Genomic DNA, 26,956 nt, shown 5'->3' on the forward strand with positions numbered 1-26,956 from the left:
CTGTATTGTGGCCATTAAGACAGCATACGGCTGCTTCAGCTTAAGATGCAAAGGAACTCAAAACAATAAAACAAATTTGTTTCTTCACAAATCGTTGCTTTCCCGTTCTCCAACTATCTTGACTGTTAACTGTCTGACATAAATTCAAATGGATCCTTTTATAAAAGTGATTGACAAATAAATTCATATATGTTAGATATTCTAAAAAAGGAGTGAACTATCAAAACCTTACACGGGTGCCAGTGCCCCATGAATTGAAAATCTTTTGCCCACAACAATCTTTGAGCCACACGTAACTTTTTAATCTTATTTACCCACTCCAATTTGCTTATGGCTCAAGTAATAATCTTGTGGTAATTAGCTTTGCAATTCTGTTTTCTAATTTAACCCTTAGCTGCTCATACTTTCTAAGCAGAAGCTCTTTCCTAGTTTTACATCTGTCATTAATACCTACATGGATCATGATAACTGGATCCTCTTCCTCCAACTGCGAGTTTCTTTCCAGCCCAGAGCAGGTGTCCTGAACCCTGGCACTCAGGGCAGGCAACTCAGCTTTCTGGATTTATGCTCTTGGCTACCAGATCAGTTTATTTTTTAGAAATTAATATATTTAGTTTACAATTTGGTGGGTATTTTTTCTGAATATCAAATCTTTACTAAATTATATTAATTTTGTGGTTAAACGTATTGCATTTGTTTTTAGTCCATTGGCACGTTTGCTTTCCCCTCAAGTGGATGACAATTTACTGAAGTTTCTTTATGATGACAATCAGCGAGTTGAGCCAGAGTGGTACTGTCCCATAATACCCATGGTTCTCGTTAATGGAGCTGAAGGTATTGGTACAGGATGGGCTTGTAGAATTCCTAATTATGATACCCGAGAGCTAGTCAACAATGTCAGGCGAATGCTCGATGGCCTGGATCCTCTACCTATGGTAAGTAATGGAGAATATATGTGAATTTTTAACAATATTTTTTGTCATATTTCAGCAAATTAGCATGTCTTGTACACGCACAAAATACTTAACTTTAACACAACGTTTTGTTCAACAAGGTATATTTCTGATATATGAAGGAGACCTTGTAAGAATGGTGCAAGCACAATGGGCTGAATTGCCTCTTTCTGCACTGACTTTTCTAAGGTTCTACGTATGGGATAAAATTGGTCTGTACTAGTACAGTCATGTAATGAGTTGACATTCCAATTTGCACCAAAGTTCTTTTTTCAATTGACTTTAATGGGAAAAATGTAAAATGGGCTGTCAATTACTATTGCTGCATTTTGCCGATCATTTTCTACCGCATAATGTTACAAGATGTTAATGCTATAGCACAAGTAAAAGATAAAAACTTAAGCAAGACATATTTTGGCCAGGATTTTCTGATCTTGTTCACCCTGTCACCACAGGCAGTAAGAATAGAGAATTTAGTGTTCGGCCAAAACTCCATTTACTGCAGCAGGACTGGAAAATCCCAGCTGCGGGCAATGTTGGAGAATTCCGGCCTTTATCTTGAGGACAGATGCTCTAAAACATTGTATTTATATTATTAGAGTCCAAAATCTTGGTTTCCATCAGAAGATTACGGTTTCAAGCACAACTTCAGAGACTTGAGCTTGCAATGTAGACTGACATTTAAGTACATTACCGCATGTGGTACCATTGTTTGGTTGAGATATTAAACCGAGGCCCCAGCTATTTCCTCAATAAATGTAAAAAATTCCAAATTTTCTAGGAAGGACAGAATAAATGTCCTGGAAACATTTATCTCTCAGTGACTATTACTAAACAGATTGAGTCAGAACTTCCAAGGAGTGGCAATCACAGTTGAGTTGCCACGCCACATATTTTGTCGTACCTTAGTTGAAAGGTGCACATTTCTCTCCTGACTTTCCAACTCGGTGAGGAAAGTGCTGTGCAGCAGGGTGTTGAGGCCTTCAGTGCGTAGCACCCAGGCCCTCCTTTTATGGCATTAGCTGCTATAAACCAGATGAGTTTAAAGTTCTCATCTTTAAAGAGAAAGCAATATTCTGAGAAGCCAGGGACAAGTGTGTAAGATCATTGGTGAGGGGTAGACTGATGGATTGATGGTGAGGTAGGGTGGTCTTGGGTAATAGGATGGGTTGTGGGTGGTAGGATGGGTTAAGTGAGTGTTGCATGGTCAATCAGGGTGATAGGGAGATTGTGGGGGTGGGGGGGTTTTCAGGAGGATTGTTGTGATGTCAAGGGTAGTTGAGGGATCCAGTGGGGGGGGGGGTCAGAAGGTTCTCTAGTAAATATGAGTTGAAGTAAATCATAGAATTCCTAAATGAAGAAAGTGGCCATTCATTTCATCAAGTCTGTTCGCTGTTGATAGTTGGGTGGTGAGAAAAGAAATTGGTGCTGTTTAAATTAACCTCCTCGCTTGACCATAACAGAGACAATTAATTTGTTAGAAAAGATACTGATTTTTTTTTTTGCGGATCAGTATATTGTTCACATTCTCCTTTCATAGTTAATTTACAAATGCTTATAACATGCATGATCTTGTTGACTTAGAAATAGCAAAACACTGTATGCATTGATATTGCAAAGAAGGCCAACCAGAAGTTTGAGAGTTTAATCTCAATCTCACAATTCTGTTTTGATTCTCTAGCTTCCAAGCTACAAGAATTTCAAAGGAACGATTCATGAAGTAGGCCAAAACCAATATGTTGTTAGTGGTGAGATCTTGGTGTTGGATCGAAATACAATAGAAATTACAGAACTTCCAGTGAGGACTTGGACACAGGTAGAGGATGCAATTTTGCAGTACGTTTTAATTTGGCAGTAATTCAGTTAATGGTGAAGTTAGTAAATTTTTGAGAATATGGATATATCCATTAATTTTATTTTGAACAAGATGCTCATCTCCTATTAAAGCATTGGGATCTGAAAAGATTTAATTGTCAGTTCCACAACATATTGAGATTTATTACTTTAAATATTTTTCTGTTTCTTTTAAACATTCCTATTCAACTGACTGAACAGGATCTTGGGCAATGCCTATTTGAGAAAACCCAAGTTTGTACTGTGACCTATTTAACAATAATTGCTCTTCAGCAAATGCTTCCATGTTAACTACTTGTTTTACTGAAAGAAGAACTTTAGGGAACATATTCCTTATAAAAATGTATTGCCAGGTATGGGGAAAGATATCAGAAAAGGCTTCTGATAAACTATGAAGTTTTTAAAATCTGTTAAATGGTTACAATCTGCTTATCATTTTGAAGGAAGAATGAGGTATCCCTTTTAGTCAAAGACATTTCCTTTTTAGGATATCTGATACCTTCATGGGAGCTTGCTTTTTTAAAAAATATTTCCTTGTATGTGCTGGTAAGTACAGATGCCCTTTTTCCTTACAGGCATACAAAGAACAAGTTCTTGAGCCTATGCTTAATGGGACAGAAAAGACACCAGCTTTGATAAATGACTACAAAGAGTATCATACTGATGCTTCAGTCAAATTTGTTGTAAAAATGTCAGAGGAGAAACTTGCACAAGCAGAAGCTGCTGGTCTACACAAAGTGTTCAAACTGCAAACCACACTCACTTGCAACTCTATGGTAGTATCCTTTTTAAAATATACATAATTTTAATGTAAATTATTAAATGCAAGATATTTATTTTAACATGTTCAAACAGCAATAACATTGTGATAATTGCAGGTGTTATTTGACCACATGGGTTGCTTGAAGAAGTATGAAACTGTACATGACATTTTGAAGGAGTTCTTTGATTTGCGGTCACATTATTACAGTCTGAGGAAAGAATGGTTGTCAGGAATGCTCGGAGCAGAATCTGCAAAGCTAAACAACCAAGCTCGGTTCATTCTGGAGAAAATACAAGGAAAGATTACAATTGGTAAGGATGAAAGTACAAGATCAAAATTTCCGTAATTTTCAATAATTGGAATTTTGCACAGATGTGATTGCTAATGAGCAATTCTTTGCAAGTAAAACCATTCTGGATAAATTATCTGAATGACATTTCAACCTGTGCAATCTTAGATGCTCCTTGGGGCTTCTTGCATGGAGCTCTTAAGACAGCTAAAGTAGTGAAGGAAGGGATGCTTTCTATTTTTCTTCCTTCACCTTGTGTAAAGTGCCTCCCTCCTTTGCTGTTCAGCTATGGATTAGCATTCACTTGCGATTTTGTACGAAGAAGTGAAATGTGAGTTTAAACTAGGGTTCAAACTTGGGCCTTCTAATTAAGAGCTCAATATTACAGCTACTAGATGTTTCATTACATCATATTTTAATTTTATGATTGTCAGTTGTAACTTGGTAGATTTTTGAAGTTCACTAAAAGTGTTGCATGTTTCCACTTGCTATTGAATGTTGCTTGGAAGTATGTAAAAGGAATGATCGAAAGTCTGTTTCCAACCTCAGTTAGGGTTGGGAGCGTGACAGAGCTATTTGGGTGGGTGGAAATCTGGCTGGAATTCATCATGGGGTTTTGTCTACAATAAAAAGAATTGGGCTGTAAGGTTCCCTTAGTTTTCTCAACAAGAAGATTGAGCAACTTTGCCCTCTTCCTCAATTCTGACACCCTCTCCAATCTGTTCCAGTTTGCAGGTATTTTCAGCACTACCTCAGGAAAATGAGTATCGCACAGTTAATAGAAAAGTTTTTGCTACCTATTCTGTGAACGCTTTTTTTTGGAAGTGCTGACCCGGATGTGTGTAAAATCTCAATCTCTGGGCAAGTGTGAGGTGTTGCAATTTGAGAGATCAAATGTTATGAATAAGTATATAGTTATTGGCAGAATCTTGAACAGGATTGATGCACAGAGGGATCTTGAGGTTCAAGTCCACAGCTCCCTAAAAGAGGCCACATAAGTAGGTAGGGTGATAAAGAAAACATATGGCATGCTTGCCCTTATTGGTCGGATCATTGAGTACAAGAGTCAGGATGTCATGTTGCAGCTTTATACAACTTTGATTAGGCTGCACTTAAGAGTATTGCATTCATTCCTGGTCGCCACATTACAGGAAGGGTACGGAGGCTTTGGAGAGGCTGCAGAAGAGGTTTACCAGGATGCTGCCTGGATTAGAGGGTATGAGCTATAAGGGGAGGCTGGGCAAATAGTTGTTTTCTCTAGAACGCAGAGACTGAGTGGGGACATAATAGAAGTCTATAAAATTATGAGAGGCATAGGTAGGGTTAACAGTCAGAATCTTCTTTTCCAGAGTTGAAATGTCAAATGCTAGGGGGCATGCACTTAAGGTGAGAGAGGGAAAGTTCAAAGGAGATGTAAGGGACACATTTTTTACAGAGTGGTAAGTGTCTGGAATACGCTGCCAGAGATGATGGTGCAGGCAGGTATGTTATGGGCATTTTAGGGGCTTTTAGATAAGCACATGAATATGCTAGGAAAAGAGGGATATGGACCAAAGACAGGCAGAAGGGATGAGTTTAATTTGACAACATGTTTGATACAACATCATGGGCCAAAGGGCCTGTTCCTATGCTGCACTGTTTTATGTTCTAAGATATAGGGAGTGTCTCCTGATGGAATTGTGTGCATGTGCAAGAGATCAGTGGGCAGATGTGTGCCTGTGAACAATTAAAGGGCCGTTTAAGGCCATTAGAAGTTCAATCGACAATGAATTCTGTGAATTTTTTTTAGCTTGACGCACAGGCAAAGCGGGTGGGCACCATTACATTTTTTGCACTTCCTCTTCCTAGGTCAGGATAAAAGGTCCCCAAATCAGTATTAATTTCTTTGATAGAGTTCATTGCTGTTTGAATTTAGAGTTTAGCTTGATATCCCTAGTTACTTTTTAGCATTTATGCATGATTTTCAGCATTTCAGAACTTCTCTGGAAGATTTTCTTGAGGATTGGCGGACAGTGTGCCATTGTTTACAAGGCACTATTCTTCTGCATGTGATCCAATGGGAGGGGAGGCAGTATGTGCACAGGCAGAGACTTGTTTGAGAAGAAGCACAGGCTCAGTTGGTGCAGGGGCAGCAGTGAGGCCAAGGCTGAAGGGAACACCAAAGGTGCCATTACCCAGTGGCTACAGAGCACAGGCTGCACACCAACTACCTGCAAATGTATGAGGTTCAGTATCACAGGAGGCTACATCTCTCCAGGTGCTCAATGACATCACTTCTGGAAATGATAGGTTCTGAAATTGCCTCCAACTGTATGGGCGGTCATCCCGTGCCACTGGTGTGGAAGATCACAATCAACTGTCTGCCTCCTATTCATTTCAGGGCTTAGTGGGAGATTTGCACAATCAGATACAAGCCATTATGTCAAGCTTTGATGCAATCTTTATACAGGTCCACACTTCTATCAACCCCTGGACAAATGAGGGCAGCCAGCTGGACAGAGCTAGTGGGAATATGGCAATGTCCTCCTGGAAGCCGAATGTAGGGGTGGTCAGGTTGCCTTTAGTTGGCTTATCTGTGGAAGGAAGACACAACATCAGTGAATTCATTCATTATCATCACTATGCATGCAAGGTGCTGACTTCAGCCTTGGCAGGGCAGGCTTCAGTGTCGCTTGGTACACTTACTCAGTCCCCTGAGTGCATGGGGGAATGGACACTTGACTGCATCGCTGCATAGAATTTCTATTAAGCCCGCAAGATTCGGTATGTTCTGAAAGAATAGTTTAATAGTCGTTTGTAATATTGTCACTGCTTCCAAAATTACTTTACTCACAAAACGTTTTGAAATTCTTTCGTTTTTCCAGTTTGGATTTTGTTACTGTTTGCTTGGTGTTATTTTAAATTGAGAATTAAGTTAATGATTGTGTCCGCACTGAAAAGAAAATTCAATACGTTTTAGTTCCTCCAGAGCAACTCAATTATCCCTTTCTCCATTGTTAGGTGTAAACATCTGATGTTAAACCCACAGTATTCCCAGCTGTGGAAGATTGTTCATTATGCACCCAGCTTGTGTCCGCAGCCCTAAGGGAGTTGCCGACAGCGCAGTTTTCCTTTCAGTGATCACTACTTGCTGCATGTACCTTGAAACTCTCTTGTCTCACTGTTTTTATTTATAATAAATGCTGGCAAAGCAGGAGCAATTCTGAGAAATTTCTGGTTGTTGAGTTGCAATTGATTGGACTTTGCTATTAAAACTAAAGAAGTATTAAACTGGTGAAGTGATAAAACTGCTGAAATATTTTGGGTTACCATCTATACCTACACAACATTAGATTTGAAAAAGGATTGGCAGGAATATTCTGATTCCATTTACCTTGGGAATCATCATAGAATCATAGAAACCCTACAGTGCAGGAAGAGGCCATTTGGCCCATTGAGTCTGCACCGACCACAGTCGCACCCAGGCCCTACCCCCATATCCCTACATATTTACCCACTAATCCCTCTAACCTATGCATCTCAGGACACTAAGGGCAATTTTAGCATAGCAAATCAATCTAACCCACACATCTTTGGACTGTGGGAGGAAACCAGAGCACACAGAGGAAACCCATGCAGACACAGGAGGACGTGCCAACTCTGTACAGACAGTGACCCCAAGGCAGGAATTGAACCCGGATCTCTGGCGCTGTGAGGCAGCATTGCTAATCACTGTGCTGCCCTGACACTGACAAAGAGGAGGCCGTTCCCAAGACGTCATTCTATCGGGAATCTGCTCCACCAGCGACTTCACAAGAATACAAGAAATAGGAGGAGTAGCCCATCAGGCCATTCAAGCCTGCCATGCCATTCAATTCTATGCCAGCCTCATCTCCTTTTCTGTCATTTCCCTATAGCTCTCTATTCCTCAATTTATCAAATATTAATCTGCCTCCACTTTGAATACTTCTAATGATCCAGCCTCCACTATACTTTGGGACACATATTCACCACCCTCCACGGGACTTTGTGGGACTGGAAAATCCCAGCCATTGTTTCTCAGACAGATCAGTCACTAGACAAGACAAAGGGGGTTCTGCAAAAAATGTTTGGAAACTCCTGACCCAGGATATCCTTTGGTACGATATTTAAATATGGTTTAAACAGTCACATGTTAAAACCTTGAATGTTTAAGTTCTGTTTAGGCTTTGCATGTTCTAATCCATAATATAATTTCTCATTCACCAATTTAGACAAATTGCATTGTATAATGCTAGTTTAGTATTGACCATTGGCATAGCTTTATCTTTTGCTGCTTAAATTGTAATATTGAAATTTGTAATCCTTTCATCTTCATTAACTTGACGATCGAGAAAAATAATCACTTTAGATGTTGGAAAACTAAATTGTAATTATGTAAGATAACGGTCCAGATTTTGCTGTAGTAATGATGATGAAGTTGTTGGCTTCATTGTCATGATGCGTCCAAAACTGTCAGCAGCTTCTTCAGTCCACACCTGACCTGATGAACATAGATAAACAAAAGTTGCTGTTAGCGATTGTCTACTCCTCTGCAGGCTGCCCTGTTGCAGTCTCCCCACACTAAAAAGTTTTTTCAAAACCACACATCATCCTGACTTGAATATTTTGACTTGAATATCCTGAATATTTTATTCAAATTCCTGGAACTCCCACCCTGTCAGTACTGTCGATGTACTAGTGCTATCTTCCCAGGCAGTGCATTCCAGATTCTCACCACTCTGTGAAAAAAAACTCTCAAGTCCTTTCTGAATCTCCCTAAAATCATGCTGTCACGTGATTGACCCCTCAACTAAGCTGTTTCCTATTTGTCCTGTCCAAACCCTTCATTAACTATACACCTCAGTGTTGTCCCCTTCTGCCTTGTCTGTTCTAAATAAACAATCCAACCCTATCCAGTCTCTCCTTACAGCTCAAATGCTCTATCCCAATCAACATCCTGGTGAATTTCCTCTGTACTCTTTCCAGTGCACATCCTTCCTATAGTGAAATGACCAGAACAACACGCAGTACTCCAGCTGTTGCCTAACCAAAGTTCTGTACATCCCCAACATAACCTCCCTGCTCTTATACACGCTGCCACGACTGATTAAAAACAAGTGTCCCTTATGCCTTCTTGACTTACCCTATTTACCTGCCCTGCAACCTTCAGAGATCTGTGACTAAGTACCTCAAGATCCACCTGTTCCTCTTGAGCTTCCTAGTGTCCAGCCATTCATTAAACTTTCCCTTGTTCTGTTACTTCTTCCAAAGTGCATCACCTTGCACTTATTACGGCTGAATACCATCTGTCATTGCTCTGCCCATCTGATAATCCATCTATATCTTCCTGTAACCTACAACCACCTTCACTATTAACCACACTACCAATCTTGGTGTCACCTGCAAACTTTCTCCCACATTCTCATCTATATGATTTATGTATATAACAAACAAAAAAGGACACAGCTTGAACACTGGCCTCGAGTCACTCAAACAGTCTTCTACTAGCACCCTTTGTGCCCTATTATTAAGCCAGTTTTGGATCCACCTTGCCAGGTTTCCTGGAATTCCATCTGTTTCAATCTTCTTGATCAGTCTCCCTAAGCTTTGCTAAAATCCATATTAATACATCAACTGCACTCCGCTCATCCACACACACTATCACATTTTCGAAAACTGTCAAATTTGACAAAGGAAGGCATGACCTTCCTTTGACAAAGCTGTGCTGACTATCTCTAATCAACCCATGCCTTTCCAAGTGGAGACTAATTCTCTTCAGAATTTTCTCCAATAGTTCCTACCACTAATGTGAGACTCACCAGTCTGTGAAACCTTGATTCATCTCTACCATCCTTTTTGAAAAATGGAACCACTTCAGCCATTTTCCAGTCCTCTGGCTCTTCCTCGTGGCCAGAGAGGAATTAAAAATTTGGGTCAGAACCCCTGCAATTTCCTGTCTCGTCTCCCAAAGAGCCTGGGATACAGTTCATCCAGGCTTTGAGATTTGTCCATTTTTAAGCAAGTCAAAGTGTTCAATACCTCCTCACTTGTTGTATCAAATTGCTTAACATCCTCACAGTCCCTTTGCCTAAATTCTATATCTACGTCCTCCTCCTCTTGAGTGAAGACCAGTGATAAGTATTAACTTAACATCCTTCCAATGTTCTGCAGCTTCACACACACACAGATTGCCCCCTTTATCACTAAAGGGGTCTACTCTTTCCCTGATTAAGCTCTTTCCCTAATGTATTTGTAGACTATCTTAGAATTCTCCCTAATCTTGTTCACAAGTCCTTTTTCATGCTTCCATTGCTTTCTTAAGTTTCCTCTTGCACTTTCTATATTCCCCTCAGGCTGCAGCTGAATTGCTCCCATTGGACTTACAAAAAGCTTTTTTCTTCCTCATCTAGTCTTGAATTGTCCTAGACACCTTGGATTCCCTGAACTGATTGTTCCTACATTTCCCCCTGCCTTATTTTAATAAAACCTGCCTTTCCCTGATCCAAAGTTGTCTTTTGCAGGCCATCTTTTTCCTTATCCATAATTGCAGTGTTGTGGTCCACACCATGTTGAATGCTTGTCCAGCTTTATTTCCCAGAACCAGGTACAGTACTGCTCCATCCATTTTTGGGCCGCCTTTACGTTAATACAAAAATCTCCCCTGAAAACATTTCAAGAAATGTGCCCTCTCTAAACTCTTTAGACTATGACTATCCTAATTTATGTTGGGGAAGTTGAAATCCCCTAGTATAATTACCCGATTATTATTCTTGCACACCTCAGTGAATTGTCCAAATCCTTGCTCCTCTTCCCGCTACTCTTTGGGGGTCTATAATACACTCCCAGTAATGTAATTTTCCCTTTTATATTCTCAAGTCCTATCCACTAAGCTTCGTTTGAAGACCCTTCCAAGATATCAACTCTCCTTATTGCAGTAATTGACTCTTTAGTGAATAGTGCAGCACCACCTCCCTTTTTACACCCTCGTCTATCTGCCTAAAGATCCTATACCCCAGAATGTTGAGTTGCCAACCCTGCCCTTCCTTCAACCATGTCTCTGTGATGGAAACAATAGCACTCTTCTGTGTGTCAATCCACACCCTTAACTCATCAGTCTCAAGTATTACATTCCTAGCATTAAAATAAAGACCATTCAGCCTTACCATACTGCCTTGACACTCAAGAAAGCTGAACTCATTTTGACTTGCTTCCTTTACTATTGCATGATGTGTCTCTATTTTACTGATGTTCTGTGTCCCTTCACCCTACCAAACTAATTTAAGCTCCTCCCAACAATAGTAGCAAACCCACCCACAAGGACGCTGGCACAATGTGGTTCAGGCTCCTGTTTATACATATCCCACCTTTCCCAGAAATGGTCCCAGTGATCCAGGAATCTAAAACCCTCTCTTTTGCACCAAGTCTTGGCCATGCATTCATCTGCCCTATTTCCCTATCTCTATACTCGCTAGCATGTGGCACCAGGAGTAATCCAGTGATTACAGTCTTAGACATCCTGCTTTTAATCTACTGCCTGGAGTTCTTGATACAAGACCTCATTATTCAGTGTACCTGCTATTGTTGGTACCAAAATGTACCACAACCTTTACCCTCCCCTTTCATAAGAACATAAGAACATAAGAAATAGGAGCAGGAGTAGGCCATTTAGCCCTTTGAGCCTGCCCCGCCATTCAATAAGATCATGGCTGATCTGTCGTGGCTCAGTTCCACTTTCCCGCCCTCTCCCCATAACCCTTAATCCCCTCTCTTATCAAGAACCCATCAACCCGCTTCTTAAAAATATTTAGCGAGGCAGCCTCCACCACTTCAACGGGCAGAGAATTCCAGAGATTCACCACCCTTTGAGTGAAGAAGTTCCTCCTCAACTCCGTTCTAAACCGCCTCCCCTTTATCTTGAGGCCCCTTTATCTTTATCTTTCAGGATGCCCTTTAGCTATTCAGTGACATCCCTGACTCTGGCACCAGAGGGGCAACACACCATCCTGGAATCATGTCTTTGGCTGCAGAAACCCCTGTCTGTTCCCCTGACTAATGAATGCCCCATCACTATTGTTCTCCCTTTTGTCTTCCTCCCTGCCTGTACGGTCAAGCTGCTTGTGGTGCCAGAAACTTGGCTCTGACTGCACTCTAAGGTACGAGTGCCCTCATCAATTTCCAAAATGGAATATGAGTTTGTGATCCCCATGAGGAGTCCTGCACTCCCTGTTCTTCTTGGACTGCCTGGGAAGGTAATGGAGGCTGGAAAACATACAACCTTTAAAAAGTACTTGGATGAGCACTTGAAATATCATAACACTCGAGAATATGAGATAAGTGTTGGAAAATGGGATTACTGCAACTTTAGTGGTAGTTATTGTCGATGTAGATTCGATAGGCCAAAGGACCTTTTTGTGCTGTACAATCTATGACTAAGAATGGAGCTCATCAGCACTTTCTCAAGGCCAGTAAATGCTAGCCTTGCTTGCGACAGCTTTAACTGTTGAATTAATTTTCAAAAAAATTGAAATCAGTGAATTGACAAGCACTTGCTCTTTATGCTATCTTGCTGTATTTGATCAGGCATGAGTTTCAACCTCATTTTCCTTCCATTGTTACAACCACCTATTTCTATCTCCATAACATTGCTCGACTTCCCTTTTTCTCAGCTCATCTGCTGCTGAAACCGTGATCCATGCTGTTGTTAACTTTGGTCTCAAATATTTCAACCTTCCTGGCTGGTCTCCCAAATTCTACCCTCTGTAAAACTGAAGTCATTCAAAATTCTGCTGCCCATGTCCTAACTCTCAAAGTCCAGTTCACTCATCAACCCTGTGCTTACTAACCTATATTGTCTCTCAATCAAGTAATGTCTTGATTTTCAAATTCTCGCCCTAGTTTTCAAATCCCTCCATTGCCTTGTCCCTCCCTATGCCTGTAATCTCCTCCAACGAGGGAAAGTGGCAAATAATATTGAAGTTATCTTACAGACTTACAGTCATCTCCTCCAACCCCAGTATTCTCCAGGATACTCATCTAAATCAAGCCTTTTATGCCTTCTGGACTATAATTGGTACCATTGGTGGCTGTGCCTCAAGTTTTCTAGGCTCTAAATACTGGAATTCCTTCCATACACCTCCCTCTCTCTCTTTCCTCCTTCAAGACGCTTCTTAAAATATATGCATTTGACCAAGCTTTTGGTGATTGACCTAATATCTCCTTCTGTGGCTCAATGTCATATGTTGTTTTCTAATGTTCCAGTGGAGCGCCTTAGGATGCTAAGGCAGTATATAAATAGAATTTGCTGCAAAAACCTTTGAAACATTTACAACTTGTTGAATGAGGCACAACTAGGTTTTCAATGGCATATTTAACTTCATAATTGCTACTAAAAAGCCTCCTTATGTTCAGAAAACTAATTTTATAATTCTGGGATGTTAAGTCTCTTTGAAAATATTTGAAAACTATTGCATTTTATTTCCTGGTTTGCTGTCTGTAAGATAACTTCAGTATTATTTGCCACTTTCCCTTGTTGATGATAACTTTTGCTGGACACCTGGACATCCCTTGATTTGGCACCAAATTCAAACTGCGTTTGGAATGGCAAAATTCTCACCACAGAGATAGCTAGAATATTTATGGGCAGCTTTCTTGACAGTCACTAGTGAATGCCATCACTTCACTGCCAATATCGAAGTCCAGGCCCACGTAATGCAGAAATGTCAAGGTTTGGTAGCTGTATTTAAAAAGAAATTCTGGAATATTCTGTTAATATTCAAAGTTAAAGATCTTCCTTGCTGAAATAAACTAATGGTAATATTTTGTCTGCAAATCTTCCTAGTTTTTTAAGTTTATTTATCAGTGTCACAAATAGGCTTACATTAACATTGCAACGAAGTTACTACGAAAATCCCTAGTTGCCACACTCCTATGTTCATACATTGCAATATTATCAGTACTTAATGGATTGTCTCCTTTATCACAGACATGAAGGTACCTGAGAGTATGGACAAATTTATTTGTGATCCATGGAAAGAAGTTTTGATAAATGAATGCTTTTTAAATATTTTCTCTTTAGAGAATAAGTCTAAGAGGGATCTTTATCAAATGCTTGTTCAGCGGGGCTATGAATCCGATCCAATCAAAGCCTGGAAAGAAGCTCAGGAGAAGGTAAAATGTTGCTTTGCTGAAAATATGCTAAGCTTTGCCAATAAACCACATGTACGTCATTAAATTTTATTGTTTTAAAAATAGAATTGGTTGATGGAATTTATGTATTGTGGATAGGTTCGCAACCATGATTTTCCCAATGGGAGTTCCCAAGTCACAGTTGTTAAACGATGAGAAAGTCAGCGCACCAATAACCCAGGAAAAATTCAAGCATTTTGTGCCAGCCAAATTTCCAATGTTATGCTGACAAAAATCAAATAAATTGATGGCAAAAAAATGATTCTTTTTAATTGTAATTGCTCATTAGCATAATTCCAGAATTTTTAGCTGCTCTGATATTGGCAGAAGATAAATTCATAATTTGCATGGCAGTATCCAAAATATATTTCTTCAGTGATGCTGACATTAATAGGATACATTGAGAACCGAAATGGTTTGGAAAGTCAATCTTATTTTGACTAATATCTGCAAGAGTATCCAACTGGTGAAAAGACAACATTGTTTTGGTACAGATTGATTCAACTTTCAAAAAAATCATGTCCACCAATATTTATCTGTTGGATCCTCAGATATTTTTTGTTAGTAAAGGCAGATATATGGCACATTAGGTTAAAGTACTTGTAGAATGACAGTATTGGGAAAAAATATTTTCTCACCTCCACCCCTTGGAACCCAGGGACTTGATTTCTTGATCTTGGCTATGCCAATTGGCAAGCACCAAAGAAAACCAGTCATTTCACTTAGGAAAAGTCAGAGAGAATGGATAGGAACTTTGATTCAAAGGTGCTCTAGTACACACCTTAGCAGCTGGTTATGCCAGAAGCATGAAATGCTATCATCTACCCACACTTTTAGAGATACTGCAATTGGTTTGCAGTTGAGAAACAAAGGCAATCAAATAAAGAAAAAAACTATTGAATTGTGTTTCAAATCAAACCTCAAAAGTCTGCCAACCATAAGAATGCCACATGAAAAGACCTTGAGCAATTTCACTTTAGTTCTTACTGGTCACAGGTAGATAGTACAAAACTGATGTCAGTGTAATCACAGATTGACACATATATTTGTTACAGAACTACTTTGGAAAATTGTTCTGTAATGCCAGTTCAGTACAAGTGCTATAAATAAATAATCTTTCTTACATTCTTGTTTGGATTTCACAGTAGCCAAAACAATGCTGTAGTTCATGACTGTAAGCAGCCAAATTACAACTGTCTGTCGGATGAGGAAGCTTTATGTAGGCCATTGTTAAATATTTGGTTTCTCCCTCTTCCTTCATAAGAACACAAGAAGTAGGAGCAGGAGTAGGCCATCTAGCCCTTCGAGCCTGCCCCGCCATTCAGTAAGATCATGGCTGATCTGAAGTGGCTCTGTTCCACTTTCCCGCTTTCTCCCCGTAACCCTTAATTCCTTTGTCTGCCAAAAACCTATCTACCCGTGTCTTAAATATATTTAGCGAGGTAGCCCCCACCACTTCAACGGGCAGAGAATTCCAGAGATTCACCACCCTTTGAGTGAAGAAGTTCCTCCTCAACTCCATTCTAAACTGCCCCCCGCTTATCTTGAGGCTGTGCCTCTAGTCCTGCTATCCTTTCTGAGCAGGAAGAATCTCTCTACCTCTACCCTGTCCATCCCTTTCATTATCTTATACGTCTCTATAAGATCCCCCCTCATCCTTCTAAACTCCAACGAGTACAGACCCAGTCTATTTAGTCTCTCTTCATAGTCCAACTCCCTCATCTCCGGTATCAGCCTAGTGAACCACCTCTGCACTCCCTCCGAGGCCAAAATATCCTTGCGCAAGTGCGGCGACCAAAACTGCACACAGTACTCCAGCTGCGGCCTCACCAGTGCCCTGTACAGTTGCAGCAAGACCTCCCTGCTTTTATATTCTATCCCCCTCGCTATAAAGACCAGCATCCCATTCGCCTTCTTGATCACCTGCTGCACCTGCAGACTGGGTTTTTGCAACTCATGCACAAGGATCCCCAGGTCCCTCTGCACCGTAGCATGCTGCAGCTTTTCGCCCTTTAAATAGTAATCCCTCCTACTACTATTCCTGCCAAAGTGGATAACCTCACACTTGCTAAGATTGTACTCCATCTGCCAGGTCATCGCCCACTCGCTCAGCCTATCTAGATCCCTCTGCAGACTTTCCACACCCTCTGCACAATTTGCTTTTCCACTTATCTTTGTGTCATCAGCAAACTTCGTCACCCCCCTCCCCCAGATCATCTATATAAATGGTAAATAGCTGAGGCCCCAGCACCGATCCCTGTGGCACTCCACTAGTTACCAACTGCCAATCAGAATAGCACCCATTGATACCAACTCTCTGCCTCCTATTAGACAACCAATCCTCTATCCACGCTAACACCTTACCCCCAACTCCATGCCCCTAACCTTCTGAAGCAACGTTTTGTGCGGCATCTTATCAAACGCCTTTTGAAAATCGAGAAACACTGCATCCACCGGTTCCCCTCTGTCTACTGCACTAGTCACATCCTCATAGAATTCCAATAAATTCGTCAAACACGACTTCCCCTTAACAAATCCATGCTGCGTCTGCTCTATCAAACAACTCTTCTCTAGGTGCCTCGCTATTTCTTCTTTGATGACGGATTCAAGCATTTTTCCAATAACAGACGTTAAACTAACCGACCTATAATTCCCTGCCTTTTGCCTGCTACCTTTTTTAAACGGTGGCGTAACATTAGCCGTTTTCCAATCTTCTGGCACTTCCCCGGAATCCAGCAAGTTTGGTAAATAATCACTAAGGCATCCACTATCACTGCTGCCATTTCCTTCAGAACCCTGGGATGCATTCCATCCGGTCCTGGGGACTTGTCCACCATCAGTCCTGCTAGTCGATCAAGCGCTACCTCTCTAGTGACAGTAATCGCATTCAGGCCCTCAACTCCTACCATCCTTCTATCTTTAATATCTGGCAAACTATTCGCGTCCTCCTCCGTGAACACCGAGGCAAAAAACTTACTTAAGGCCTCAGCCATTTCCTCATCTCCCACCACTAAATCCCCCCCTCTCATCCTCTAAGGGTCCAATGTTCACTGTAGCCAGCCTCCTTCTCTTTATATATTTGTAAAAACTCTTACTGTCCTTTTTTATATTTAGTGCTAGTTTAGCTTCATAGTCTATCCTTCCTTTCTTTATCAACTTCTTGGTCAATCTTTGTTGATTTTTAAACGTCTCCCAATCTTCTACTCGCCCACTACTTCTAGCCACTCTAAAAGTATCAGCTTTTAATTTAATACTCTCCTTTATTTCCTTCGATAACCATGGCTGATTATCCCTTCTCCTACGTTCCTTCTTTACCATTGGAATATATTTCTGCTGAGCACCGAAAAAGATCTCCTGAAAGATCCTCCACTGTTCCACAGCAGTCCTACCGACCAATCTGCGCCCCCAATCTACATTTGCCAATTCCTCTCTCATCCTATCGTACTCCCCTCTGCTCAAACAGAGGACACAGATCCGGGACCCTACTTTCTCATCCTCCATCTGCATCAAAAACTCAACCATACAATGATCGCTCGTCCCAAGAGGATCCCTCGCAACAAGATCCCTAATTCTTCCTGCCTCGTTACACAACACCAGATCTAAGATAGCTCGCTCCCTCGTTGGTTCCATCACACACATTCAAGGAAACTATCCCGACTGCATTCCAAGAACTCTTCTCAAGCCCACCGTGTCCGACATGGCTCAACCAATCAATATGCAGATTGAAATCCCCCATAATTATCGCCGTTCCATTTCTGCATGCATCATTTATTTGCTTGTTTATAGCCCGCCCCACCTCCAAGTTATTATTTGGGGCCCGATAGACCACACCCACCAGCGTCTTCCTCCCCTTACTGTTCCTTATCTCCACCCACAACAATTCCACGTTCTCCTCTTTGGAGCCTATATCTTCCCTTCCTCCCGCCCTGATATTATCCTTAATCAGCAGAGCTACCCCACCCCCTTTTTCCTCCCTTCTATCCTTCCTAAACACTTGATACCCCTGGACATTCAGCTCCCAGTCCCTGTCGCCCTGCAACCACATTTCCGTAATGGCCACCGGATCATATCCATTTGTGCTGATCTGCGCCACCAGCTCATTCACTTTGTTCTGAATGCTTCGTGCATTCAGGTAAAGTGTCTTTATCCCAGCCTTTACCTGTACCCTATTTGAAGGAACGCTACCAACCTTTCTCATGCCCCCTTCTCCCTTTATTATTGGGTCATCCTCAACATTTTCCTGTGCCCGTACCCTCTCTTTTACTTTAGACATTGTAATTTCTCCCACCCCTGCATCTCATCCTCATCCTCATCCTCATCCTTATCCTCCTCATCCTCATCCTCATCCTCATCCTCATCCTCATCCTCATCCTCATCCTCATCCTCATCCTCCTGCTGCTGCTGCTGATTTGCCAGGACTCTGGTCCCAGCACGGTTCAGAGCAAGACCATCCCATCTGAACAGGTCCCACCTGCCCCAATACCAATGCCAATGCCCCATAAATTCAAACCCATTCCTCCCACACCAATCCCTGAGCCACCCATTCATCTCTTTAATCCTATTTACGCTACGCCCATCTGCACACGGTTCAGGTAGTAATCCAGAGATAACCACCTTGTCCGTTCTGCTTTTTAATTTGATTCCCAGCTTTTCATACTCCCTCTGCAGGTCCTTAGTTCCCATTTTGCCTACGTCGTTGGCACCCACATGTACCACAACGACCGGATTCTCACCCTCCCACTCCAGCTTCCTCTGCAGCCCAGATGAGACATCCTGGACCCGAGAACCAGACAGACAACACACCCTTCCTTCTGTGTTCTTTATCATTGTGACAAAAGACAGTGTCTATACCCCTAACCACACTATCTCCAATTACCACTACATTCCTCTTTACTTCTTCCTCTTTGTCCTGTGTCTGCACCACTGTACCGTGAGCAGTTTGCTCATCAAGTACCGGTTTCAGGTTTCTCTGCCATTATATTTTAGATCACTTGTAGACGAATTCCAAGCAAACTCAGTAACCTTAATATTGAGGTAAAGTTTGATCGTGGGAAAATATAATAAACAGCTTTTTTTCTGGTAGCTATTTTAGCTGTTAGAATTGACCTCCACAGGATTTTTCTTAAGTCTTCAACAAGAAATAGAGAATTGCAACATCAGATTTTGTTTTGGACTTTAAATGAATGTATTTATCAGAAAGAAAAGAACACAAATACCTCACATTTATATCTGCAATGTAAGTATTTCTATTTACCCTTGTGAAAATAAAATAGAAAATGTATTTTATTGGTAACTTTTTTATGCAATGTCCCTTTTATATTTCTTATTATTGCAAGAACTGTGCGAGCCTGAATTCTATACATGGGAAATTTCAAAATATTGTCTGCTTTGAACAACTGTGGCTCCCTATATATTTCTAAAAAGGGTTAATAGGTCTGAGTAACTGGCTTTTGTACACACAATTAATTAAATCACAGTCTGTGTTTCTCCCTCAAACTTTACAAATAATTGATAAAGTTTGCAAAATTTGTGTAGAGTTAAGCCAGGGTTAATATTCTGACAGGAGCCTTTTTTCAAAAAACTTCCAGTGACGAGTGACTTTATTAGAGAAACTTCTAAAAGAGCTAAAAGAAGACAGAGGTGCTTTACCTTTGCGACATGTCCTGCCAGTTATCCTGTTCACTTAGGTCCTAGATGTCATGTTCTTTTTGCTACCCTATCAGCTCATACTTGCAGCAACGTGATGGGCAAAACACTTTTCAGCTGAAGGATGCAGGGGCAAGTCTAGGTAAAAATAGACACTATTAGATGTCTCAGTACAGCAATGTTCTGGTCCAGTGCCATCCTGTCCAATGACTGGCTGTGGGGGTCAGCACAGGATCGTCTTTCATAAGGATTTTGACTGGAACATGTTTTTTTTTTGATTGACCTTGATTATCTGGCATGGTATGGTGTTGCATTGAACATGAATTTTGAATTCCTAAGCTTGGTTCAGACATTGATTAGTGTTTTGAATCCATGATCACGTATCAAATTCTATTTTTAAAAAAATAAATCTGGGTACTCTTCCCTAATACTTCTGTCTTTTCATTTGCAGACAACAACAGAAGAAGATTTGTTGGAAGTAGATGACAGCACTTCAAGTGTTTCGGGTGCTGGATCTGGGCCAGACTTCAATTATATCTTGAACATGCCTCTTTGGTCTCTTACAAAGGAGAAAGTAGATGAACTACTAAAGCAGAGAGATTCAAAAGTAATGCACAGACTTCATTAATTTAATACTTACAGTCCTGTGTCTCTGAAGATTTTGCCAAGCTATCTTTTATATGTTGTAGGGAAAGGAGCTTGATGATCTGAAGAGAAAGAGTGCTTCTGATCTCTGGAAAGATGACCTTGCTGCCTTTATTGAAGAGCTTGATGTAAGTTTAATGAAAGCATGCCTACCAATCTAAGCTCCTTATTTTACAGAAAGTTAAGATTATCCAGCTTTTTTTTCATTTACATGTGATAACATTATTTGTCACTGTATTTAATGTTAATTAAAAATGCACAGGCATTTTGTATGTTGTAGCAATTGAAAATGTGCTCAAATTCCAAAAATTACGTCTTGACACTGATCAGAAGAAATGTCGTTTGGTGGCCCAGAATTTCCGTGTTGCTGAAACAAGACATGCATCGAAACCCCTGTCCTCATCCACGTCATAAATCCTCCGATGCTGCTGAGTGCCAAATTCTCCATTCTTGCTAGCAGCAGGGCAGTTATGGATGTAATCAGAGAATCCTGCCCATGGAGTAGAATTTTAAGAACCATTGCTCACTATCCTGAGAGCCGGTGCCTAAAGCACAGCAGTTGCCATTTCATGCCCAATTAAGTATTGATTGGCAGGTGGCAGGACTTTCATTCCCCCATAGAAGGAAATGCTGCACTGCATCCCTGCTACCCCCCCTCCCCCTCAATACCCCTCCCTCCTTACTTCCTGACCAAGAGGCTGAAATGTCCAACTCTCACCCTCCCCAACCCTGCCAGCCTGGCTTGTTGGCTTGGGATGTGGTGGGGTGGGGGGGGGGCTTAATTGGTGAGTTATTGAAGCCCATGTTGTTGAAACTTTTCTTCTTAAGCTCATCAAGACGATTTACAAAACTACCAAATTATATAGGAAACAACAATCTATACTGCTAAGAAGAGAGTGCTGAGTAGTGGCGTGTGTTTACTGTGCAAGCTTGATGCTTGTAGTAACCTAACTATGTTAGGGGTTGTGGACCTGAACAAAGAAATGAACGTGGTTTTCACACACAAGCAGGCATTCTATGGCCTTCACACTGGTGAGATTTTCCCATCCTGCTGCAATGAATGGAGAGTTAGCTGGGTGCCACATTCCTTGACCACGCTGCAATGGGAGCGTGGCATGAACAGCCTGTAAGATCGTGCCCATTGGTTCAAATTAAGAGATTCAGAGATATTCTCTGCACTGCAGAATGCAAACTAAGTAAAATAGCAGCCTCTGTAAACATCTTAATTACATCACCATCAAATCACGTGACCAGCTCTTAAAGCAACCTGCGAATCTTTTAAATATTTAACAATGATGAACACAGAGAGGTTACAACTACCCTGATCAGATCATTGCTCACTGTATAGTATGCAAACTCAGGAATGGGCTTTAGGCCATTTTGGTTTTGAAAAGTACCTAGTTTACCTCATATAGAGTACCCTGGAAGAGTAAGATATCTCCAAAATTGATGGGTGGGTAAAGCTGGCTGTTTCATGCTGCTACTGTGCAGTAGCAATGCAAAGTGATGTTCACCACGAACAGGATCCTGTCGTCAAGTTAAAGGCCAATGAGTGGTGTATTATGTGAATATCGCTGCTGATGTGATGCTAGGTGTGTTGGCCGTACATCCCAAAGACTGGTGGATTGTATCCAACAGTATGTCTCTTCAGCTGTTCACGACAGGGAACGTACTGACCATAAACAATGAGCCTGTGCTTGGAAAACTCAAAACATTGTGTGGAATTTTCCCATGCTTCCATCGGTGGGTTCAATGGCGGGTGGGGGTGGCAGGCAGATAGTATTTAGCAAGACTCAAAAATAGTTTTACACTGATTGAATTTCTCATGGTACCCGTCATGGCAGATGGGGAGACCCGCTGGAGGCTGACATGAATCTGATTATTGTCTGCTAGTGGAAAGCAAATGAAGGCCCAACCAGAACCTTTCCCAGGACACCAGCAGGAAAATAGGCCAGTCCAGAATACGTCTGAAACAACGTGTCGTGCAGAAGTTGGAACTCCCTTGAATAATGCCTGGTGCTGCCTCTGAAGTTTGGGATGGTGGCTACTGGCAACCCTGGATTCCAGGACACCACAGTGGTGGGTGGTGAGAGCATCTTTCAAGTAATTCTTCCAGCTTCCGTGTCATTGAGAAGGTCCATCTTCCAGCTTTGAGAGTCTTCCTGGAGCTTCAACTTTTTCCTCAGGAGGTCTGTCCTCTTTTTCAACCTTTTAAATATGGCACCTAGATATGATGGTGGAACATGTGCCATCATGGCCGTGCCATCATGCCCATCCCACCACTGAATATCATGCTAGATGTCCAGGTGCATAATTCACAAGGTCAGGCTCAGAAGAAATTGTGTTCTACCCCGCCAACCACTGCAATGGAAAACACTCATCGTCATTACTCCTTCCATGGAACTTTCGCCCACAGTGTCCAACATTAGATGTAATTCAATGGTTGGACAACATTTGCTGAACAACCCTGTGTACGCTGAGAATTACACTGATAACCAGTGTAAGATAATCAGTTGAATGTGCAGTATGACTTGAAGCTACATATACTAATACATAGGGCCCTGATCTTTGCAGACAGAAGGAGCATGTACACATTGTGTGCTTTCCCAACTAAACAAAACTGGTAACAGTGATTCTCTGGTTCATTCTCCAGAGCAATATCATGACCAATGAGAGTCAGTCTGACTGAATTTAAATAAAGCATTGTAGTTAACTGTCAGTTATTCAGTCAGCTGGTGCATTTTCCAAGGCAATGCCTCTATCAATCAGAATCCACTTGCCAACCAATCAGCACTTTCTTTTTATGCAATGTAAATTGTTATTCCTTTTATAATTTTGCCTTTTGCAAACTGGCCCGAGTGTCAGATGGAAAGCTTTGACAATATATGCCTTTTTTACAGCAATAAAGAAGTGATATTTACCATATTACCTTGTCATTCCTTTAAATTTAAAATGATGGATTCTATTAAAGAATCTGGATAAAAGGCATTTGAATGGCAAGAATGTAACAAATAAAGCAAAACTGTAGAATTGAGCTTTGCTGTGAATTTGTAAATGTGGCTTTAATAAGCATGTAGTGGCAAATAACTACATTTTGCTACTTATCAACTTCAAACTCTTGAAGTCAAATGGTAAAACTAATCACTTTCAGATTTTCCAAATAATGTCAGATTTTTTAAAAATAGCATGTTCCTCATGACATTGCTTGCAGCAGACACAATGTTGTGCTCCTTAAAAGAAAGAGGGAACCTTACAATGGGCATGGAAATGAGGGTGGAGTGCACAACTGCAACAAAATAAATTTGCAGTCAATCTCCAGAAAGATGGTTCCTGGAAAATGTAATTTTTTTCATTGGATACATTTAATTTCATATTGTACTTGCATCAATAAACCTGTGCATATAAACTGTAGAAAGAAGTCTCACAACACCAGGTTGAAGTCCAACAGGTTTATTTGGTAGCAAAATGCACTAGCTTTTGGAGCGTTGCCCCTTCGTCAGGTGAGTGGGAGTTCTATTCACAAACAGGGCATATAAAGACACAGACTCAGTTTACAGAATAATGGCGGGAATGTGAGTCTTTACAGGTAATCAAGTCTTAAAGGTGCAGATAATGTAAGTGGAGAGTGTGTTAAGCTCAGGTTAAAGAGATGTGTATTGTCTCCAGCCAGGACAATTAGTGAGATTTTGCAAGCCCAGGCATGTTGTTATGGTGATTACAGATAGTGTGATATGAACCCAAGATCCCAATTGAGGCCTTCCTCGTGTGCAGAACTTGGCTATCAGTTTCTGTGCTGTCGTGTGTTGTGAAGGCTGCTTTGTAGAATGCTTATCCGAAGATCAGAGGCCGAATGCCTGTGACCGCTGAAGTGTTCCCCAACAGGAAGAGAACAGTCTTGCCTCATGATTGTCGAGCGGCACACAACAGCGCAGAGTCGCTGAGCAGACTTGCCTGGCCTTGCAAAATCTCACCAACTGTCCTGTCTGGAGACAATACACATCTCTTTACTTTGTGCTTAATGCTCTCTCCACTCACATTGCCTGTACCTTTTAAGACTTGAGTACCTGTAAAGATTCACATTCCAATCACTATTTTGTAAATTGAGTTTGTGTCTTTATATGCCCTGTTCGTGAATAGAATTCCCACTCACCTGAGGAAGAGGCAGCGCTCCGAAAGCTAGTGGATTTTGCTACCAAATAAACTGTTGGACTTTAACCTGGTGTTGTGAGACTTCTTACTGTGCTTACCCCAGCCCAATGCCAGCATCTCCACATTGACAATAAAGCGCTGTGTCTATATTTTATAATGATAAGCTGCTTTCCAAGCTGACAGTTCTTGTGAAGGAAATGTTATTTTGTAGAATTGCCTTGAATGGGAATTGATGCATTTAACCACAACTATGTACTTGTATAGGTGAACTTTAATGAAGCCTTAGCTCAGATAAAGGGAAACAATAGTTTTAACAGGCAAATTAAAATCTAATGAGGTTTGAATATAGTTGATTTGCAACTAAAATAATCAGCTGAATTCTGAATGGATTTTTTAGCTTCAGATGTAGATTAATTTCATTTAATATGAATTGTCACTTATTCAAAATAATTTATTTCTCAATTTTAATGCAGCGTGTGGAAGCTCAAGAGAGAGAGGATGTTCTTGCAGGATCTCTTGGTAAGGCAGTTAAAGGCAAAGTTGGTAAACCGAAAATAAAAAAGATGCAGCTTGAAGAGACTTTGCCCTCAGTCCATGGTAGGAGAATTGAACCAATCATTAGCCTTGCTACGAAGGCAGATGCCACAAGAAAGATGATCAAGAAGAAAGGAAAGGCAAGTTAAATTATAATCCAAATGTTTCAAACTGTTTGGAGTACGTTGGAATTTTTTTGTTCTTGATTTATCTCTGCAGTTGATTAAGTGGTTTGATTGTTAAAACAATACAGTTACCATATAGATTTAAGATGTGCACTGAGTTTGTGTTCAATGAAACAAAAGCAAAATGGACTGGATAATTCAGCTATCTATTCGCTTAAATACTCCCTCATTTTCTATGAATAGATATTTTCCTCATTTTTAATAGAGATTATTCAAAACAAATTCCACTATCCTGCCTTATCCCATAACCCTGTATCTCCTCTGCTGAAAATATTTATCAAATTCAAAAATAACAATGGCTCCTGCCTCCTCCATTCCCAGTGCTAAAGAATTCCAATCAGCAAATAAATTTGCTCTAATCCCTCTCCTTACTTTAAATTTATAACTCATAGACTCCACTACCAGAAAATACCTATCTGATTTTTTTTTAATTTGAAGTCTTCATTAATAGATCATCCCTTTTTTTAGACTTTTGAATGGACCTACCTGGCATTAAGTTGATCTTTCTCTACGCTGTAGCTATGACTGTAATACTACATTCTCCACTCTCTCTGTTTCTTCTCTATGTACAGTATGCTTTGCCTGTATAGTGTGCAAGAAACAATACTTTTCATGCATACTAATACATGTGACAATAATAACTCAAATCAAAAATGGAAATATCAGATTTCCTCACTGTTCATTTTCAACAGTTTTAATGCCCTTTCTGTAACATATTCTTCATTATGATTTGATCTAGAAATTCCAAACTGAAGCAGGGGTGCAAGGCCATCAGCTATATCACATTAACAATTAATATCATTGGGTGCTGCAAGCTTCCCACAAAACACTAAGGCTTATTTTTGTCTTCTTTCTCTGAGTTAGATCCTGATCCTGACACTAGGTTGAATTCTGCCTTCCCTCTAAATGAAATCTTCTGCCTAGCTAAATCTTTCAAGATAATCTGCAATAAGACCATTGCAGTGTCAGTATGGCTTTTAGGACCAAATCACACTTTACTCCTCTGGTACTTTGTCTTCCATCAAGCATCCAAATTTGTTCCACTCCTCTCAGATAAAATCCTCATTCTCGATTGCCCACTCAAGTAACCTCTGACCCGAGATACCTTCACTGCATTCTTCCCTCAGCTTCTGCACAGTGCAACTTTTCATATTTATATATTATTATATTTCATAAATATAGTCATGTTTCATCACTGTTGCCTCTTCCCTAAGTACACTGCTTTCCTTCAATCTCCCCTTACTTGTAAATTCCCCACATTCATGTCCATTTCTTTGACCTTGCCATCTTATGTGACTTTGTTACTTTCATTGTATAAATATAGATAATGCCATCCCTGATTACTTCTTGTATTGCTTTCCACTCAGCACCCCTCTCTTTTTGGATTCTTTTACCTTCTTTGTCTGTGCTTTCTCCCCTAATACATGGGCAAGCCCCCACCCATGGATAAGGGAACAGCCTACCTGCCATTGGAGGTCCCCTACATTGCTCCTCTGGCACTGTCCCCTTGCCAAATCTGAAAGAGATCTCACCAACAAGATAATTTTTTTTCTGATTCCAAAGGGATTTTTCACCCATATTGGCATTTGTATCCACAGCGAATGCGAGTGCAAAATCCCAGCCTGTGTATGTACATTATACTTGGCACAAGATTACTTATTGAGAATGAGTTTCACATCTGCAACCCCTTTTAAAAAAAACGCAATTAGCAAACTCCCAAATTCTTAGGGTTTGGTTAACCGCTTCAAATTTC

General features: G+C 40.7%; 1 protein-coding gene across 1 annotated transcript in view; it reads left to right on the forward strand.

The window, feature by feature from the left end:
* The window catches only part of LOC145354841 (DNA topoisomerase 2-beta-like), a 155,341-nt gene that overhangs the window by 89,208 nt on the left and 39,177 nt on the right, over positions 1–26,956 (forward strand). Inside the window, exons 21-28 of the mRNA XM_080206368.1 lie at positions 704–935; positions 2,635–2,769; positions 3,383–3,583; positions 3,686–3,881; positions 13,935–14,026; positions 20,142–20,297; positions 20,380–20,463; positions 24,958–25,158. Of these exons, the coding sequence (XP_080062494.1) occupies positions 704–935; positions 2,635–2,769; positions 3,383–3,583; positions 3,686–3,881; positions 13,935–14,026; positions 20,142–20,297; positions 20,380–20,463; positions 24,958–25,158 (1,297 nt within the window). The remainder of the gene's footprint in view (positions 1–703; positions 936–2,634; positions 2,770–3,382; positions 3,584–3,685; positions 3,882–13,934; positions 14,027–20,141; positions 20,298–20,379; positions 20,464–24,957; positions 25,159–26,956) is intronic.

The sequence above is a fragment of the Carcharhinus amblyrhynchos genome, chromosome 2, assembly GCF_965287045.1.
Source record: "Carcharhinus amblyrhynchos chromosome 2, sCarAmb.v2.hapA, whole genome shotgun sequence".
In the NCBI taxonomy this organism is placed as follows: domain Eukaryota; kingdom Metazoa; phylum Chordata; class Chondrichthyes; order Carcharhiniformes; family Carcharhinidae; genus Carcharhinus; species Carcharhinus amblyrhynchos.